General features: G+C 37.0%; 2 protein-coding genes across 2 annotated transcripts; both read left to right on the forward strand.

The window, feature by feature from the left end:
- The first annotated feature begins 5,091 nt into the window (after positions 1–5,091).
- LOC128244996 (NF-kappa-B inhibitor alpha-like) lies at positions 5,092–6,964 on the forward strand. The gene has a single exon (XM_052963181.1). The coding sequence runs from the start codon at positions 5,255–5,257 to the stop codon at positions 6,389–6,391; it is 1,137 nt and encodes a 378-aa protein (XP_052819141.1). The 5' UTR covers positions 5,092–5,254; the 3' UTR covers positions 6,392–6,964.
- Positions 6,965–9,019: 2,055 nt separating this feature from the next.
- LOC128244113 (uncharacterized) lies at positions 9,020–16,538 on the forward strand. The gene is made up of 2 exons (XM_052962128.1): positions 9,020–9,028; positions 14,880–16,538. The coding sequence occupies exons 1-2, from the start codon at positions 9,020–9,022 to the stop codon at positions 16,536–16,538; spliced, it is 1,668 nt and encodes a 555-aa protein (XP_052818088.1).
- Positions 16,539–19,828: the final 3,290 nt, after the last annotated feature.

Raw genomic sequence — 19,828 nt, forward strand, 5'->3', positions numbered from 1 at the left:
CGGAAGCTGACAGCTTATGGAACCACGATCGAGTCAGTTTTCTGAGTAGAACCCAGTAATCGTGTCCATTTTGGGCGGGCATGAAAAAAATCCAGTGGCGGGGATCAAGCCCACAACCGCTCGGGTGAGACACCTACATGTATACAACTAGTCCACTCCCACCCTGGTTTTTTTCAAACCCACAACCTCAAAAGTACATTCATCTTGGGAATATTTAAGTAAACCCACTTAATTGACTAGTGTAATTGTGGTGAACTTTGATGTATATGTTCTCTATAGTTTTTACCGTAACCCTTCAACGGGTTGACTGCAACATCAATTTAATGTTGAAACTGCAACGCTGGTTCAACCTCATTTTAACCTATTTTCAACGTTGTTTCAACCTCAATTCAACGTTTAAACCGCAACGTTGTTTCAACGTTGAAATCACAACGTCAGTACAACTTTAAAATACAACCATTTTTCAACCTTTTCTCAACGTTGAAGGATGACCCTTGTTTCAACGTTGCTTCAACGTTGTTGTGCCTGCTGGGTAAAATTGGGTAAAATTACACACGCTCAACATTTAAAAGTGGGCTTAAATGCGAATGTCATATTATTGAATAAACGCTTTTAAAATGTAATACTGCATCGATTGAAATATACACCCCTTATAAGGTGACATCTGGTGAAATTTCTTCGGGAAATCCACTGTTCACTTTTTGGTTTCCCAAAATTTTGCTTAGATAAGGACAATTCCCTTTTTTGTTGGGGGTTTAACTTAATTAAACCATGGGCATGACTGATCTAGAATTGCTTGATAATGCCTAAGTTTAGGTTTAGCAATAAGTTGCACGAAAACACTATGAATACTTATTTGAAGATCAGCTGCTAAACTGTGCAAGTGCGACCAACGCACTCGTTTAAAAATACACTCTTACTCCCAAATATGATTTACCACAATCGACAATACTGATTTAATATTAAAAAAAAGATGAATAATTGTCGAAAGCAATGATTTTTATGAAGGACACCGAATTGAATTTGAAAGAAATATGCATAAAATACGGTATTTCTGCCTTATAAAACTTATACCTTATAGACCACAGTTAATCTTTTAGCATTCGCCAATCATTTAATATTTTATTCGCTTTCTACTATTAAATACACGGTATTTTCCATCAATGCATTATTTAGTCAGTAGTTAAAGGTTTATCAGCAAAAGTGTTGTTTGTTATACATGTGTATTTGTTGATTTTGAATACGAGTGTCACTTTAAGTTTGAAGGCACAATGACAATGTCGAAATAAATCAGTACATATTTCGTCTGCTACTATAATAATAATCTTGACAAATGTATATCCTAATTTTAATGGCAATGAACCAGGCCTGAGAGCTACATGTCGAGGGGCGGACCTAGGATTATATGTTAGAGGGGGGGGGGGCGTAACTTAGGGGCGTAACCTTTTGGCTCGCGCTCCTCCCACAGAACCAAAATGAATTTGGTTTAAAGTGTTGAAAGGTGGTTTGGTACTCCAAAAAGAAAACTTAGCAATTTCTAGTCCGAATGGTGCATTTTGGGCGATTTTCTTTACTCTTTTACTCCTATATTGAAATAAAAAGGTAAATTTGGGCGATTTTAGGTGTGTGTGTGTGTGTGGGGGGGGGCTGATGTCACTATAAAGGTGGATTGCATCCGAAGTGCATGTGGTGAAAGTATTGAAATTTTATATGCACCAACCCTGCACCGATTGACCTGTGTTCCGGTATTTTACTATACTATCTTATACCTGAATACCAGTTCCTAACCATTCCGACCACAAGCCCATTTCTGTGTACACTTGAGATTACATCATTATTCGCTCTCTAGCACCCCCTAACAGGGCGGGGTCCTGTATTTTACTATGCTATCATATGCCACAATACCATTTCTCAACCATTCCGACCACAAGCCCATTTCGGTGTACACTTGAGTTAACATCTTTATTCGCTCTGTGGCACACCCTAGCAGGGCGTGTCCGGGCTTTTTTATGGAGTGCAGCATTGGGGGCGCAACACCGAATGTTGACTGCCTCCCTTAAAACCGAGTATTGCATGGTCCAAATGTGATTTGTCTGTCCCTACAGAAAAAAGGCATTTTGTTTGGTATGAACTACTTTCTAGTAAAGATCCTTTTTTATTTTTTTATCTCTGGAATTGACATAATTATGTTTACTTGGCCGCCACTCCCCCTTTAAGCCACTAGTGGAGTTTACAGGCACGCGTGTCTTCCCTGGTTTCCATATGGAAAAGCTATAGAAAACCCAAAATTTCAGCGTACTATAAGTTAACACCCAGTCTTCATATTGTTCTTATAAGTGTTTTTATATAACAGCTTCCTGAAAAACTACAAGTACAACTTGTACTACTTGAACCTGGTACGGAAATAGCAGGAGTGGCTTATGATAGGATATTGCCGAAGCGCAGACGTGAGGTTTGAAGATAATATTTGGAAGTGCGACCTCATGACCCCAAACTTTACATGCATTGATCAAATACGGTTCAGGGTTTTTTTGGGTTCTTCCACAGAAAGTTTTAGTATGAAATAGTGCATTATTCTGCATTCTGTTTATATCTTAATCCGATATTGTCATGCAGATACGCCCCCTCAACCTTCATTCGCTATTGTCTATTGGATCAATATAATCATGCGATTTTCATTTACATTATGTTCTGTTTTGGTTACAGCATTCGCAAGTTAATATTGAAACTATAGCTTGCCGAATATATATACTCAATCAATATTCAAGAGTAAATTTCCTGACACTGTTATTTTCCCACTGCTGCTGTATAATGATGATGATTATGATGATAATGATGATTATGATGATGATGATGATAATGATGATTATGATGATGATGATGATTATGATGATGATGATGATGATGATTATGATAATGATGATGATGATTATGATGATGATGATGATGATGATGATGATGATGATGATGATGATGATGATGATGATGATGATGATGATGATGATGATGGTAGTGGTGGTGATCATCATGATGATGCTAATGATGATGATGATGATGGTGGTGGTGGTGGTGGTGGGGTGGGGGTGGTGGGGGCGATGACTGATGATGATGCTGCTGCTGCTGCTGCTTCTGCTTCTGCTGCTGATGATGATGATATAAAAAAGCAAACAAATAAAGGTCATGACTTATAAGACATCCGTCGTCAATAATATATCCAACTTTAATAACACTTATCTAATATAACCATGTTTACTAATATTGAATGTGTTTTTGTTTAGTACTAGTAATCCCTTTACTTCGGTCAAATTGACGAGCATCCCACACACTGTGATTAATGAAAAATGTGCACAATATTGCGTCAGAAATGTCGACTTCTTTCTTCAGCTTACGAATTGACGTGCAGAAATCTGTTTAATTTAATTGATCCGCAGTTATTGAGGCTTTACACCGTCCGCCCTTCCTATGATGTCATCCAAACATATTATTTATACGGCAGTAATTAAACTTGCGTTTTACGTACAAACTTAATACAAGTGTTTATAAATACTTCTGCCTGGTATGGTGTATTTATACATATATAAAGATGAATACTGCGCTGTATTATAGGTCGAGTCTATATTCTGCGTCACACAATTTAATGTAATGCGTATGTAAGCGAAATGACAGGTTAAAATGTAAACAAGTACATGTATATATCATTGAAGTTGTTATCTTTTATTTGATCAAACTTGATAGGGTGAATTGGGTACATTCGATAGATGATTCACGAATTTTCTACACTAGTCAAGTTACATAAATTGTTTATATCGTTTATTGTTACTTAACTTTTGATTATTCATGTACATTCTGTAATGACCATGTACTTATATCATCATGATTTTAAAGTAGGTGAATAGTCAATTGAAGTGTCAATTCTGGAATAAACTTTGGAGGAAAGCAGGAAATGGAAAACAGAAATGAGAAAATTATTTTAGAACTTTCTGTTTAAGTATAATTGAAAATACACATACGCCATCACTTAAAGGGAATACTACTTTCTGAATGAGAATTCTAGAATTATAGATCTTCCATTTTCCATAAATTTAAGTTTTGTATTGAAATATTTTCCTATACATGTTACTGTGCCATTGATAAAAAAGAAAACCCCAGGGCAACAAAACTGAATATTTGGTTTAGGCGAGCATAGTTAGAACTATGAGGCCGAGACTATTATGTTTACATATTTCTAGTTCCGTTTGATTTCGTTTCATATTTATGTATATACTATATCTATATTATTATTTATATATGCCATGCAACATTTAATTTTTGAAAAACTAATTTCCAATAAAAACAGTGAGTGTTCGATGAAAATCATATACGTTAAAATAATCACCGTACATAAACCTTTTCCATGCCCCATTTAATCCCCCAACCGCCAACTTTTGTCCCTCTCCCCCCTAAAAAAGAGAAAGAAAGAAAGAACGTGATTATCTCACGAAATGAACATAACCGATTGCCATGAGAAATACAATATATAATAATAATAATAATAATAATAATAATATAATAATAATAATAATAATAATAATAATAATAATAATAATAATAATAATATCTTTATTAAGAGACGGTATACACATAAGGACATAATTACAGGTTAAACCATAACAACATCATATTTACAATGTGGCCTTCTATGAAGAAAAACAAACAAACAAAGACTACAGTACATTTGGCCATAAAGCCACTATCAAACCAGTTTGGCTTTATGTTAGCAAGTTTACGGCGGAATTTTCTATAAGGCCTTAAAGTTGAATATGTGTTTGTCATGCAGAAGTTATTTAAACATAAATTGCAAAATCGGACTTTTGCAATTTATTGGAACTTTGCGAAATCAGTAAATAAGAGTTATTTTCTTAAGGATCACCCTTACACAGAAAAACAGTAGCCTAAAAACCCAGATAATTAGTTTAACAAAACTATTTTGAAATATACCATTCACCATTCTTAATAGTCGTAGCCTAAAAATAGATATTGGGGAATTCCGCTAGGAAAAACCAATGACCTTCACACGCATATTTAGCATGCACGTAGTCAAAACCTAGTTCATTGTCGATTGGGATTTTCCACACAAGTTCGAATTACTAATAAAGGAACCTATTCGTTGGATTTTAGCTCAGATATTTACTGATAAAAGGAAATACCGCTGCTTAACATACATAAACTATCGTGCGCTTGGTGATTGTCAAATTAAACAGAAATCTCGTACAGTATGGACACAAAGAGAAGTAACTCTAAATATTCAACTACCAGTATGGCGTATCACAGCCTTAGTGAGGATGATGATATCGAATTTGATCGAGCCCCACTCACTAACGAACAATTTGTAGTACAGACGTCTGACATTGTTCAGAACTCCAAACATAGCACGGTGAACCTCGGGATTGAGGATCTGCTCGAATCGGGGTATAGTTCTCAGGATTTTCACGGACAACTTAAAAAGGTTACACAAAACCAATTTATTTGCGAAGAACCCGAGAAAACGCCCATCCAGTGCTCGGAGGACAACGAAACTGAGGCGAGTGTCGGCGACTTAGTCGGAGACTTTGACCATCTTAAACTCAGCGCAGAAAAGGATGACGAAGGGATATACTCACTGACGACAGGAAGTGTTTGCTCGGAGAATGTAAGCGTACCGGAAGACGAAATAGAGGTGGATTTATGGGACATTGATGAAGATGGAGATACGTTGCTTCATTTGGCCGTCATACAGCATATGTATATGGTTGTGTTAGCGCTTATTTTTAAGGTCAAGGAGTGTGACTTGCTCGCATGTTTGAACATTCAGAACAACTTGCGTCAAACTCCTCTTCATTTGGCCGTACTGACCGATCAGCCGGATGTTGTACGCGCGCTTGTGGAAGCCGGCGCTGATGTTACCGCGAGAGACCAACAAGGAAATACGCCACTCCACGTTGCGTGCCGTAAAGGAAGCCAAGACGCTGTGTACACGCTCGTTAAATCGTTCGGCGATGACGTAGATCGGAGGAAGGAGTACTTTGAAATCAGAAACAGTCAAGGTTTGACGTGTCTGCATGTCGCTAGTGAAAACAAGGAATACGAAATCATGGGACATTTATTTGCACGCGGTGCAGACGTCAACGTTACAGACGGCAAAAGCGGGCGCACCGCGCTCCATTACGCTGTTGAGAATAAAGATCTTCAGACCGTGACGCTTCTGCTTACGCACGCGGATATTGACGTGGATTCTCGGACATTTAGCGGTGACACACCTGTGGTGATTGCCTTCTGGAGGAACTATACTGACATTTTGAAAAAATTGAAAACGAACGGAGCGTCGTTCAGCTACGACATGGTCGAAGAATCCGACGACGAAGATTGGTCCTGAGCGATCGGAACATCCCCTTCCGACTAGCGCCAGAACGTCGGCCTCAAACAGGCGCACTAGCATACACATCCGGCGTGCTCAATTTAGCCGCTTGTGCGGCCATATTGAGCGCAAATCAAGGGTACCAAGTGGACATTTTTACCGTGATAAAAATCGGGGCCAGTATCGCAGGAACTATTAACAGTTAGTGAAATGTGAGACGAACATAGCAACTCGCATTAGAGCTCTTTTGGCCTACCGAAGGCCATATCCTCGTGAAGTTGGATACAAGACTGTGATTGCCATTATGTCTCAAGACGACTTTTGCATTGTTTATCTCTTTGATAATGTAATTGACTATGTTGCCTTTGTGAGAAAAGGAGTTGGTTCGTCAGGAATAGTTCAGATCTCATGTGTTAACTTTCATTTACACACAGTTTTCATACAATAACGTTTTTTTCTGTATCATATATCATGTATTTGACTTAATGTTTGCATGTTGATAATATGTTAAAAGACATTGTAAACTTGTTTTTTTTCTAAAAGATATGATAATTATGTGTTGACAGAATCATACATAAAATGTTAACAATATTATTATCTGATTTTATGGTTTTAATTTAAATCATTTGTTTGTTTCGAAATTTATAATGATAACTGATAAATTACTTAAAGCAATGTACTGGAAAAATATTTCGAAAGAATTGCTTAAAAACCCTAATAAAATGAAGAACACGGAATTAAACTTTAATTGTCACTCCCTGTTTAAACCACGAACATGAACCACAAGGTACTGAAAAATGACCCGATTGAATTGTGTAATGTACTATTAACACGTTGATTTATAAAGATAAAGATTGGACAAATGAGAAATATCTAGAACACTACAAGGAAGCGCAAAAATGGACGCCCCCCCCCCCCCCCTCTCCCCTGCCCCCTTTAATTATCCGAGTGAAATTTCAATGCTGAAAATATGGTACAGTTTTTTCTTTCATTTAAATTGGGCCAAATTTCGGGCGCAATTCACGTTAACAAAAAAGGACTGTTTTTTCACTAAAGATGTGGCAAAACTTAAAAACCCGAAAACGGGATTGAACCACTTTCCTCAAGAACAGTGACCACTATTCAAACACCATAAAGTGTATAACTGTTGGATGTAACTAGGGAGTACATAAATCATGGAAAATGGCGTTCATAAATGATAAATATCATTGTATCAAAAAGTTTTAAGTGTAAGTCTTCATTTGCTCAAAAATTAAATATATTCATATTTTACACCAAATTCGTGATAGAAGGCGGATGTTGGTTTATTTTATCACGTAAAGGTTTAAACACATGCATTTTCTACTTAGTTTTCTAACCCGGACGTACATCATAAAATATTAACTGTCCCCTATTCGATGAACTGAAAACGAAATTAGAGCTCTTGTTAAGGGGATAAACATCTTGCAACGGAAAAAGAAAGTTCCGCTCTGGATTTCAAAGTACTTCGCCGGTTATTTCTGTTTCAAAATCTTCCGGGTTTCTTAAATAAATACTATTTAACAGCAAATCCATATTCTTAAGGACATGAGGACGCGATTTGTTTAAAGTACATTGAAGTACTCGAACAAAGAATGCTTTCGATAAATGTCGGTTTCCGTGTAGATAAATAAACAAAAAATGACATAAAACCACCGTTAGTATTTTATTTGATTAGGTTAAAAGCGGACAAGAATACCACCACCACCACCACCACCACCACCAACAACAACAACAACAACAACAACAACAACAACACTTGTAAGGACAAAGGTGGCATTTTTTTCTTTTTCCATCGTCGACCAATTTGAATTTGCGCTTTTTACAAGCAGAGCATTTAATTTAACCCGAGTTAAGTTTACAGTTCATGCATATATGTACCCTAACACATAAATGGGGGTAAAACGTGACCATTGAAGCGGAGCTAGGCATTTTCATTCTATCAAATAAACATACCCTAAATCTAAAAATCTAACCATCTCATTTTTTATTTCATTTTTTTTTTCAAACAAGTGTCTTAAAGCTGTACTCTCACAGATTTACCATTTTTACAACTTTTTTATTTTTTGTCTTGGAAAGAGCATTTTTTTTGCGTAAATATCTGCAAACCAATCATATTAGACTGCTGACAATAGATCAGATCGCAGATGTTCATATTTCCGTTCGAAAATTAATGTTTTATGGCTAATGGTTTAAGAAAAATGCATAAAACATCAATTTTCGAACTTAAATATAACACTCTGCGATCTTATTTTTTGTCAGCAGTCTTATATAACTGGTTTCCATGGATTATCGCAAAAAATGGCTCGTTACAAGACAAAAAAAAAATTAATCTGTGAGAGTGCAGCTTTAGAACGTGACAGTCGGGATAATGCCTTTTAATTCTATCAAATAAACATACCCTAAATCTAAATAACTAACCATCTCAGCACAAATAATGCCAAATGGAAATGATGCAATTCATGAATTACAAACCCACTATCTAATTATAAATCAAACCGGAAAACAGGATGAGCTATAGTTTCCGGTGCACTTTAAGCAATTCGAGCCAGGTACAGTGACTTATTATTTTTCTTTTTTGAAACTGCTCAAGTATAACAGTCCGTTTATAAGATCATTTATACAACAATGCCACAGGTAATAAAGAAATACATAGACAAAGATAAAAAACATATTTATTCAAAGTAGCTATTGAATGAATTTAAGGTTTTCTTTAAAGATATTCAAAAATCGATTTTTTTTGTTCGTATGTATGTTTCTAAAGCAATCAGATCGTAATATAAAAACTTCAATATATTTATGGGCTTCATTCTCCGGTCGCATATGACTGAGTATGTTTGATAAATACAGTAACATATTTGACTTAAAACAGTGACTTATTGATAGTCACCATGCACTGACAGTACCACGTACTAACAAAACCGGTATCATTTCTTAGTCACAAGAATAAGTAGTAATAGATAGTGTAATCGTTTCATGACTAAAGCTTTTAATGTATTTCTGCTATGAGTATATCTCACACACTTATTGAATCATCAGTTTTCAAATAGGGTTGAACTTTCAAATATACGAGTATATTATTTATTATATACTTATTGTATATATGTATATTCAATAATTATACACTTTATATGAACATGCTATTATTTATAAGGTTTATCGGATATACAACGGCTTATTCATGTTATCTTATAATTAACAATCTTAATGCTTTCAAGTTAATTCACCATTCAATTGTAACCACGGCTCCCCCAGGTCCGGGGAATAGCGGGGACTTTGACTTTCAATCCAGCCAAGCCCGAGTAAAATCCCCGCCCTGCGGGGACGAACTGCTGGAAAAATCCCCGCCAAATGCCCCCCCCCCGCCCCCACCCCGGGACCCATGTTAAGGCCCGAAGGCGCGAAGTCAAAACCACCGCACTCACCCGGCACTTCGGGGCCACCTGGAACGTAAAACACGGCCCATTTCCCCGGCTATCCCCGGTATACCCCCGGACCTGGGGGCCGTGGTTACAATTGACTGGTACATAGCGATAATTTCATACACCCTAGTGTTACGCTTGTACGCCAATACTCTGATAATCGAATCAATCTATTTTTTTTTCTTTTTGCTCTCGAACATGTCATTTAAAATGTGTACAATGTACACACACCGTGACGACGGTGTGCACATAAGGTAGCCCACATGTATTCATGCTTAATGACGTAGTGAACAAATAGTAGCCCATACGTACCCACACCTTCATGACGTAGTGCACAAACGGTAGCTCATACGTATCCAGACCTTCATGACGTAGTGCACAAACAGTAGCTCATATGTATCCTTACCTTCATGACGTAGTGCACAAACAGAAGCTCATACGTACCAAGACCTTTATGGCGCAGTGAATTAACATTTTCACATGCGAATACATACATGGATGACGTAGTGCACAAACAGTAGCCCAAACGTACCCAGAACAGCACGGCGTAGAGAACAAACAGTAGCCCAAACGTACACCTACCTTGATGGAGTAATGCACAAACAGTAGCTCAAACGTACCCAAACCTTCATGACGTAATGCACAAACAAAACCCCACACATACCCAGACCTTCATGGCGTAGTGGACAAACAGAAGCCCATACGTACACCTACATGGATGACGTAACACAAACAGTGATCAACACGTACGCCTAGATGGATGACGTACTGCACAAACAGTAGCCGACACATACATATACATGGATGCCGTAATGCACAAACAGTAGCCCATACGTACATCTACATGGATGCCGTAATGCAAAAAAGTTGCCCATACGTACACCTACATGGATGACGTAAGGCACAAACAGTAGCCCATACGTACACCTAAATGGATGACGTAATGCACAAACAGTAGCCCATACGTACACCCACATGGATGACGTAATGCACAAACATTAGCCCACACGTACACCTACATTGATGACGTAATGCAAAAACAGTAGCCAACACGTACCCAGACCTTTATGACGTAATGCACAAAAAGTTGCCCCCATGTATACACGTACTCACACAAGTAGTGTCTCGCAACACTACAATAACAATAAATGAACTTTTACTACGTGACTTTAAATCAGGTGACATGAAAAATGAAGCATTTAACTATTAAATTTTGACCTAAGATGGGGGCTCACCTTGCTGCCAGCACCCCATGCCCAAGCAAATAGGCTTTGCAACTGGGCTTTAGTGGTGTATCCCCCACGAAAAATATGGCTAAACTGAGATAAAAAGTAGTGCATTTTAGGTGAAATTTATGCATAATTTCTCTGCCATATTGACATGAAATGTTTTCATGGACAATTCTACTTACATTCTCATGCAACTTCATTTTATCTTAATCTAGGGAGCAATAGTGTTTTCACTGGCCAATTAATCTAAAAGAGACGCTCTTATTCAAAATCAATACATCCACATGTAAATCACATATACATTTTGAGTGATAACAAGATTGCAATTGTGAATTTAATCTGAAAACGCACAAATATTAAATGACTGGTGGCCGTCCTTAAAGATTTACAGTGAGGCCTCAAAAAAAAATACATTTGGTTCGGGTTACCCGACCCTACCTACGGAATAGGCGCCGACCCTAACGTTTTTATAGTCAGTTTGAAAAAAATAAATGAAAAACTAAAAAAAAAAAAAAAAAATCTTTTTTTTTTTGCTTTTCAATATGTAGTTTAAAACCTTAATTGCTTATATAGAAGATAACTTTAACACCATTCTCCAATGATGAAAATGACATTCTTATATAAAGCCTAATAAAAAAAAAAAAAAAAAAAAAAAAAAAAAAAAAAAAAAAAAAAAAAAAACCTACCTACCCTACCTATTTTTGAAAAGGATGTAACCCTAACCAAACATTTTTTTTTTAGGCCTGATCAACTATCGTCGCATCAGGTAGTTTTCTGCACCTTTCTTTCAAACTAAACCCTGTATCCTTCATAAGAACCATAATTATTGGTTTTGACATTTATTCATCCTTTTCGGTATAATTAAACAATTGTAGTCGTATACATTGTGGTAAAACTTATTAGGGAGTAAGAGTGCATCTTTAAAGCCCAATTAAAGCAGTCAGATTTTATCTTAAAGTTCAAAGATGTTTATAAATATCCCTTCAAGGCTATGAAATGCACCTAGCTATGTGCATGCTTCTTCTAAACAATAGAAAAATTGTGCAGAGACGATCAATAAATAAGTTTAAATTTGGATCGTCATATCTTAAGTGTAGTTTTTTTGTCGTCAAAATTTCCGATGACTTGGTTTGCAAGAACAAACTCCGCGCAGTGTTACTTCCCTTGCAGTACAGTAATCACTGCCACCACAAGATTTTCATCCAAAATTGGATGAAAACTTTTAATGGCATTTTTTTTAATCATATATATTTATTCTTATATCCTTTCTTAAATAATTACTTTACGCCAGTTGATAGGCATAATATGTTTTATAAAAAAATAACAATTAAAAAAAACATTCGGAAATGTTCGGTCTTTTTTCAAATTGAAAGTAGGATTTACAAATTACAATATCAACATGGATGTGTTGTTAGCTATTCAGACATGTATCGAACGTTTTGCATTTTTTCCTTTTATGGAATAAAATCGTTTATTTTCTAAACAAATGAAACATGTTGCTGGAATTTCTTTTAAAGGTGTTCCGTCCATTTTGTAAATTGCAATCACGTGCCGTTTCTATCATCACGTGATATTTGTGAAGGCAGTGATTACTGTACTGCAAGGGAAGTAACACTGCGCGGAGTTTGTTGCAAGAAATCTAACATTTTATTGCTAGCTCTGTAGAGATTTAAACCGATTATATTTCTTCAATGTATTTTCAAAATTTCTGCTGACTTTATCCTTATATAAAATATCAAGCGGTATCCTGCTGATTTTCTGTCAGAAAAAAAATACGAAGAATGCGTTTAGACATGTTTCATAAAATTGTGTGTTTTTTTAATAACAATCTTTTGGAAATTCCCATTTACGTCGCATGACATTTCATGAACCATTCGGAACTCCTCGGCCATTTTTTCAAAAACAACCTCGGATGTATGCCGGTATATCTGTTGAAGTAGTCCGTATTTTTTTGAATAAAAGCATTAATTAAATGTAGTGTTTAAGAGTTGTATTCATTGCTCTCAGTTTAAATTGATTGCCAGTGAAGTGTATTATTGCAAACATAATTACGATTCCCAAGAGTTAAGTCATAATTTTTAACTACTAAATAAGATTACTACGCGATCTATTTGCAGCGGACTTAAACGTACCACTTTTTAAGTATGTAAACCGTCCATATACATCCGAGGTTGTTTTTGAAAAAATGGCCGAGGAGCTCCGAATGTTCATGAACTAGATTATGACTACGATCGAGTTGGACGAAATCCAATTTTTGCTACCCGGTTATCTATTTTTAGAAAATGAATTGATTGTGTGATACCGTGACTAAATATCCTGTGATAATTACATAACCACGTTAACATGTATGTATAACAACTATTCATATATATTTATATATGTTCAAGCGAAGATATCTGATTCATTCGATATATAAACAGCCTTATTAATACCACGCACATTTCTTTTACACGTCAGCAAATATTGATGTAATATTTCTTGCAATTTTTATCAACACCTTAAAATGTAGGTGGGCACAGTTTTTTACGTCATGCATTGCAGTTCAGGTATTTACAATTACATGAATGTGCATTTTGGATGGCTGGTGACCTACAATCATTTTGGTTTTGTTATAAAGGGTTGAGTGCATAGACAATTCAATTCAATTCAATTCACTTTATTTAAGTAAACAAAGGCCACCGGCCCAAAATACACAACAGTTATGACCCCCCCCCCCCCCAAAAAAAACAACAAAAAAAAACAAACAACAACAACAACAAAAAAAACAACAACAACAAAAAAACAAAACACAACAACAACAACAAAAAACAACAACAACAAAAACCAAACAACAACAACAAAACAAAACACGCACGCACGCACGCACGCACGCACACACGCACACACACACACAAACAACAACAACAAAACGACAAGAACAACAAAAATCAAACAAAAAACAACAACAACATTGAATATAGTTGCAACATTAGATTTACATATTTATCATGTTTAACAGATTGTATACATTTGTAAATAACTTAAATATTGTATTATCATTTCCAGTAGACATTAAAGAGAAATAATCATTTAAATTATTACCAGATGAATACCAATTCAAAAGATATTGTCTACGGATAATATCGAATTCAGGACATTGAAAGAATGCATGTATTGATATTACAAGCAATTTTAAACTGTCAAATTTTGATTTAGACAATAATAAATTATATACAAAGTCTTTCATCTTGTGCAGTTTTTATGTATCTACCAAACTTCAATGTTTAGTGTACTAGACAAAGAATATATAAAAAAAAACTACAACCCAAATCATATTTCACCAAACCGATTTTTGGTCTTGAAAGATTGCAAAATGGGTCAAAAAGTTGTCAAAACGTTCAATCTATGAGAGTGCAGCTTTAAATTAGCTTTAAATGTTGAAACAATTTTTTTTTGTATAATATGTTCTTAATTAGTATAAAAATCTATTGATGATGTATTAATCTACCGTGATTGAGAACAACTCTGTTCTAAGAAAAATAGTAACGAAATAGCAATTATTGTTCTTGAAATTACAGGCGGTATTATTTCTTTCCTAAAAACTGGTCGAGTGCCACGTTTAGCTCCAAACACGAGAGATAACTTTTACAATTTTCGTCTGTCTGCAAGAGTAACCCAACCTGATACAATCGATACAAAGCGCTTTTTTGTTGAAATCGTTCTATTTTTTTTGTATATTATATTTTTGTTTATAGAGGATCCGGGGTACAATATAGGAGAAAAATACGCCCCAAAATACGCTAGTCAAAAGGTTACACCCCATAAGCCTAACGCTCCCTCTAACGTCAAATCCTGGAGCCTCCCCTGCCTCCACCACACACCACAAGATCCTGGGACCACCCGGGCCCTGCCTCCACCCCACACCACATCAGATCCTGGGATCACCCCTGCCTCCACCCCACACCACATCAGATCCTGGGATCACCCCTGCCTCCACCCCACACCACATCAAATCCTGGGACCACCCCTGCCTCCACCCCACACCACATCAGATCCTGGGACCACCCCTGCCTCCACCCCACACCACATCAGATCCTGGGACCACCCCTGCCTCCACCCCACACCACATCAGATCCTGTGATCACCCCTGCCTCCACCCCACACCACATCAAATCCTGGGACCACCCCTGCCTCCACCCCACACCACATCAGATCCTGGGATCACCCCTGCCTCCACCCCACACCACATCAAATCCTGGGACCACCCCTGCCTCCACCCCACACCACATCAGATCCTGGGATCACCCCTGCCTCCACCCCACACCACATCAGATCCTGGGATCACCCCTGCCTCCACCCCACACCACATCAGATCCTGGGATCACCCCTGCCTCCACCCCACACCACATCACATCCTGGGATCACCCCTGCCTCCACCCCACGCCACATCAGATCCTGGGATCACCCCTGCCTCCACCCCACGCCACATCAAATCCTGGGACCACCCCTGATCCACCCCACGCCACATCACATCCTGGGACCACCCCTGCCTCCACCCCACGCCACATCAGATCCTGGGACCACCCCTGCCTCCACCCCACGCCACATCAGATCCTGGGACCACCCCTGCCTCCACCCCACGCCACATCAAATCCTGGGACCACCCCTGCCTCCACTCCACGCCACATCAAATCCTGGGACCACCCCTGCCTCCACCCCACACCACATCAAATCCTGGGACCACCCCTGCCTCCACCCCACACCACATCAAATCCTGGGACCACCCCTGCCTCCACCCCACACCACATCAAATCCTGGGACCACCCCTGCCTCCACCCCACACCACATCAAATCCTGGGACCACCCCTGCCTCCACCCCACACCACATCAGATCCTGGGATCACCCCTGCCTCCACCCCACACCACATCAGATCCTGGGACCACCCCTGCCTCCACCCCACACCACATCAGATCCTGGGACCACCCCTGCCTCCACCCCACACCACATCAGATCCTGGGACCACCCCTGCCTCCACCCCACACCACATCAGATCCTGGGACCACCCCTGCCTCCACCCCACACCACATCAGATCCTGGGATCACCCCTGCCTCCACCCCACACCACATCAGACCCTGGGATCACCCCTGCCTCCACCCCACACCACATCAGACCCTGGGATCACCCCTGCCTCCACCCCACACCACATCAGACCCTGGGATCACCCCTGCCTCCACCCCACACCACATCAAATCCTGGGATCACCCCTGCCTCCACCCCACACCACATCAGATCCTGGGATCACCCCTGCCTCCACCCCACACCACATCAGATCCTGGGATCACCCCTGCCTCCACCCCACACCACATCAGATCCTGGGATCACCCCTGCCTCCACCCCACACCACATCAGATCCTGGGACCACCCCTGCCTCCACCCCACACCACATCAGATCCTGGGACCACCCCTGCCTCCACCCCACACCACATCCGCATACATGAAATATGTTTTGTTATGAGTTTTTCTGCTTACTCTGAATTTTGCACTGAAAAGTGTTACTTATGGGTTTTGAACGCTATTCAAAATCGTAGACTTCAGAGACACTATTTGATCATATAATTTTTATTTTTTATAATTTATATATAAACATTTGTTAAAGCTGCACTCTCACAGATATACCACTTTTACAACTTTTTTTGTCTTGGAAAGAGCAAATTTTTGCGTAAATATCTGAAAACCAATGATAAAAAGATTGCTGACAAAAGATCAGAACGAAGATTTTCATATTTCCGTTCGAAAATGTTTTATGGCTTAAACCGTTACTAACAGTTTAAGAAAAATGCATAAAACATTAAAATTTGAACTTAAATATATAAATCTGCGATCTGATTTTTTGTCAGCCGTCTTATATTACTGGTTTCCATGGATTTTTGCAAAAAATGGCTCGTTCCAAGACAAAAAAAAAGTTGTAAAAATGGGAAATCTGTGAGAGTGCAGCTTTAAAGGACTAAAGCCGTAAGTATCTCAGTTTTAACACTCGCAATGATTTGCCGAGTCTTTAATGTATAAGGTATTTAATATGAAATCTGTTAATGGAGAATATATAAACTCTTGGACAGTTAATCTGAAACAGTTGTTGAACGAGCTTGGATTTGCCTATTTATTTACATGTGATAATGTAATATACAGATAGAAGCTGTCGTTAGAAGAATATATGATACTTACTTACACCAATGGTATACACATGTTTGAAATTCAGACAAGCTACAGTGTTATGTTAATTTTAAACAAGATTTTGCAACTGAAAAATATTTAATTTGTATTAATAGCAATAAGTTAAGGATACTTCTTACTAGATTTAGATGTTCGGCACACAACCTTAATATTGAAGAAGGAAGATATAGAAATATAAACCGAGAAGATAGAAAATGTAATAAATGTAATATGAATGTTGTAGAAAATGAATATCACTTTTTGTTAGTGTGTCCTCATTATTTGGATTTACGTACAAAATATATACCCAGGTATTATATTCACTGGCCTAATATGACCAAATTTAATAACTTGATGTCCCGTAATAATGATAAAATATTGAATAATATTGCTACTTATTTATCATTCGCTACGGATTGAAGAAATGCTGCTTAGCATAATTAACATGTCTAAATACATTTCATGTATAGTTATAGTTCATACTTTTCTCCTTAAGATTAAATGTTGTAAAAATGATCTCATATTTATTTCATATCTATATTTCACTCTATTTTGTTGTCATTAATGCCATCTCGTATGTTCTTTGTGAACTGGCAATGTTCTAATTGAATTTGCTAATACAACTTTGACTTGACTTGACTTGACTTTATTTCGCTATAAAAAATGCATTTTACAAAACATGAGCGAGTCCCTTTAAGACATACTTTGAACCGTTGATCATTACCATTTGTGACCTTTATGCATCATTAAGGGTCCCTAGACTTACCGAAATACGATTATTTACCGAAAGACGGATAAAATTACCGAAATACGCATGAAAGTTACCGAAAGACGCCTTCTAATGCATTTATTTTTAAATAATCTTGTATATATAATGATTATACGCATTGTAGCCAAAACTTAAAAAAAATATTTAGAAATAATGACTTTATTGACAAAAGAATTTCCCTTTTTTAGTCAAATAGAGTTATCTCCCGTCGTCAACCGAAATACGATTTATGGATATGGTTAAACTGGAGTAAATATGATAGAAATTTACCGAAAGACGCTTGCTATTGTATTTATTTTTAATATTCATATATATTTGATGATCTTACACATTGTAGCCAAAAAAATTAAAATAATATCTAGAAATAAGTTTTTTGACAAAAGAATTTCCTTTATTTAGCCAATAAGAGTATTCTTCTGTTCTCAACCAAAATACGATTTATTGATATGTTTAAGGTGAAGTAAGAACAAATATATACAGTTAACTTAATACTAAATTTTTATTTTATTTTTCATCATTTCTCTACATACATGACATATACATTTGATTAACATCGAACATGGAAGGCTGCATAAAACATAAGTCATACACATAATAAAATTACATGAAATATTGAATGCTGCAAATACAAAATAAAATGATTAACTTACAATATGTATTTAAATCATTGACAAAGACATATACATGTTAATGACAAAAGCTATGGTAAATGTACATTGAAAATTCACCTTGTGTTACAAACAAATGTGTCAGACATACAAACAATAAAATTGAGATTGAGTTATAAGAATATATTAATAATTACCTTTGAATGCACCATGCGTATATATGTCCATGAAGAAAGAAAGTTGTTGTTACCTAAGTTCATATGTGCATGGCAATAATGTTGCCCGAATTGAATTATGTATCATTATTATGTGCAATATTTATTATTAACTATGTAGATATCTTCATCGTTGAAATCAAACAGTTAAAGTTAAAATACTTTATTTTGTATGGTTTATCATGGTGCGCATTAGAAATAATAGCCTGCATTTCCAGCACATATAGCACAAGGAAACTCATCCATCATTAATGATTTCAGAGTGTAAAGTTCTATTAATTTGGACTTCTTTAATACTTACAGCAATAACTTACCTTTTTACTCGCAATTGTTATTTATGAATCTTCAAATGAAGCAGTCAATTTGTGTGAAAATCACCCGCAATTATAAATGTACACGTAATGCGGTCCTTTAATGCGTAATTATTATGGTATTTGCTCAACACGTGTCATAGAGCCGAAAAGGGTTTACCCAAATTAACACACTTTCAATAATACCAAACTGTCCCCCAAAAAACGTGCCGCTACTTTGTGGGGTGTCATACAATGGGTGATTATTATGTTGTTTTAAACATCGCCTGATTGTGTGTATTTGGTGTGGTCTGGTTATTATTGTCCATAAGTAAGCTAATTTATCTGAAGATGAGAACTTCGCTGTTTAAAAACTTCTTTTTTTTTCAATTTTCATATAAACAAAAATTAAAATTTGAAAGCCCTGAACTATACTGTAGATCTAAGTTAGTTAAAGAAAATGATTTTAGCGACATTTTCGACCTATTTCAAAGGCAATGTTTCAAGTATATTCCAAAATACTTTCAAATGCTGTATATACAATTGATCTAACATTTCCATAAGAATATAAATGCTATTATTTGAATCCAAATTCATAATCATTTTCATAATACAACAACTAATAAATTAGTTTTACCTGCGTTAAATCGTCTTTCGATTGGCGAAGGGAGACAACCATTTCACTGACACATTGTCTTTATTCAATTGAACAA

This window comes from Mya arenaria, chromosome 8 (genome assembly GCF_026914265.1).
Source record: "Mya arenaria isolate MELC-2E11 chromosome 8, ASM2691426v1".
Taxonomy (NCBI): Eukaryota; Metazoa; Mollusca; class Bivalvia; order Myida; family Myidae; genus Mya; species Mya arenaria.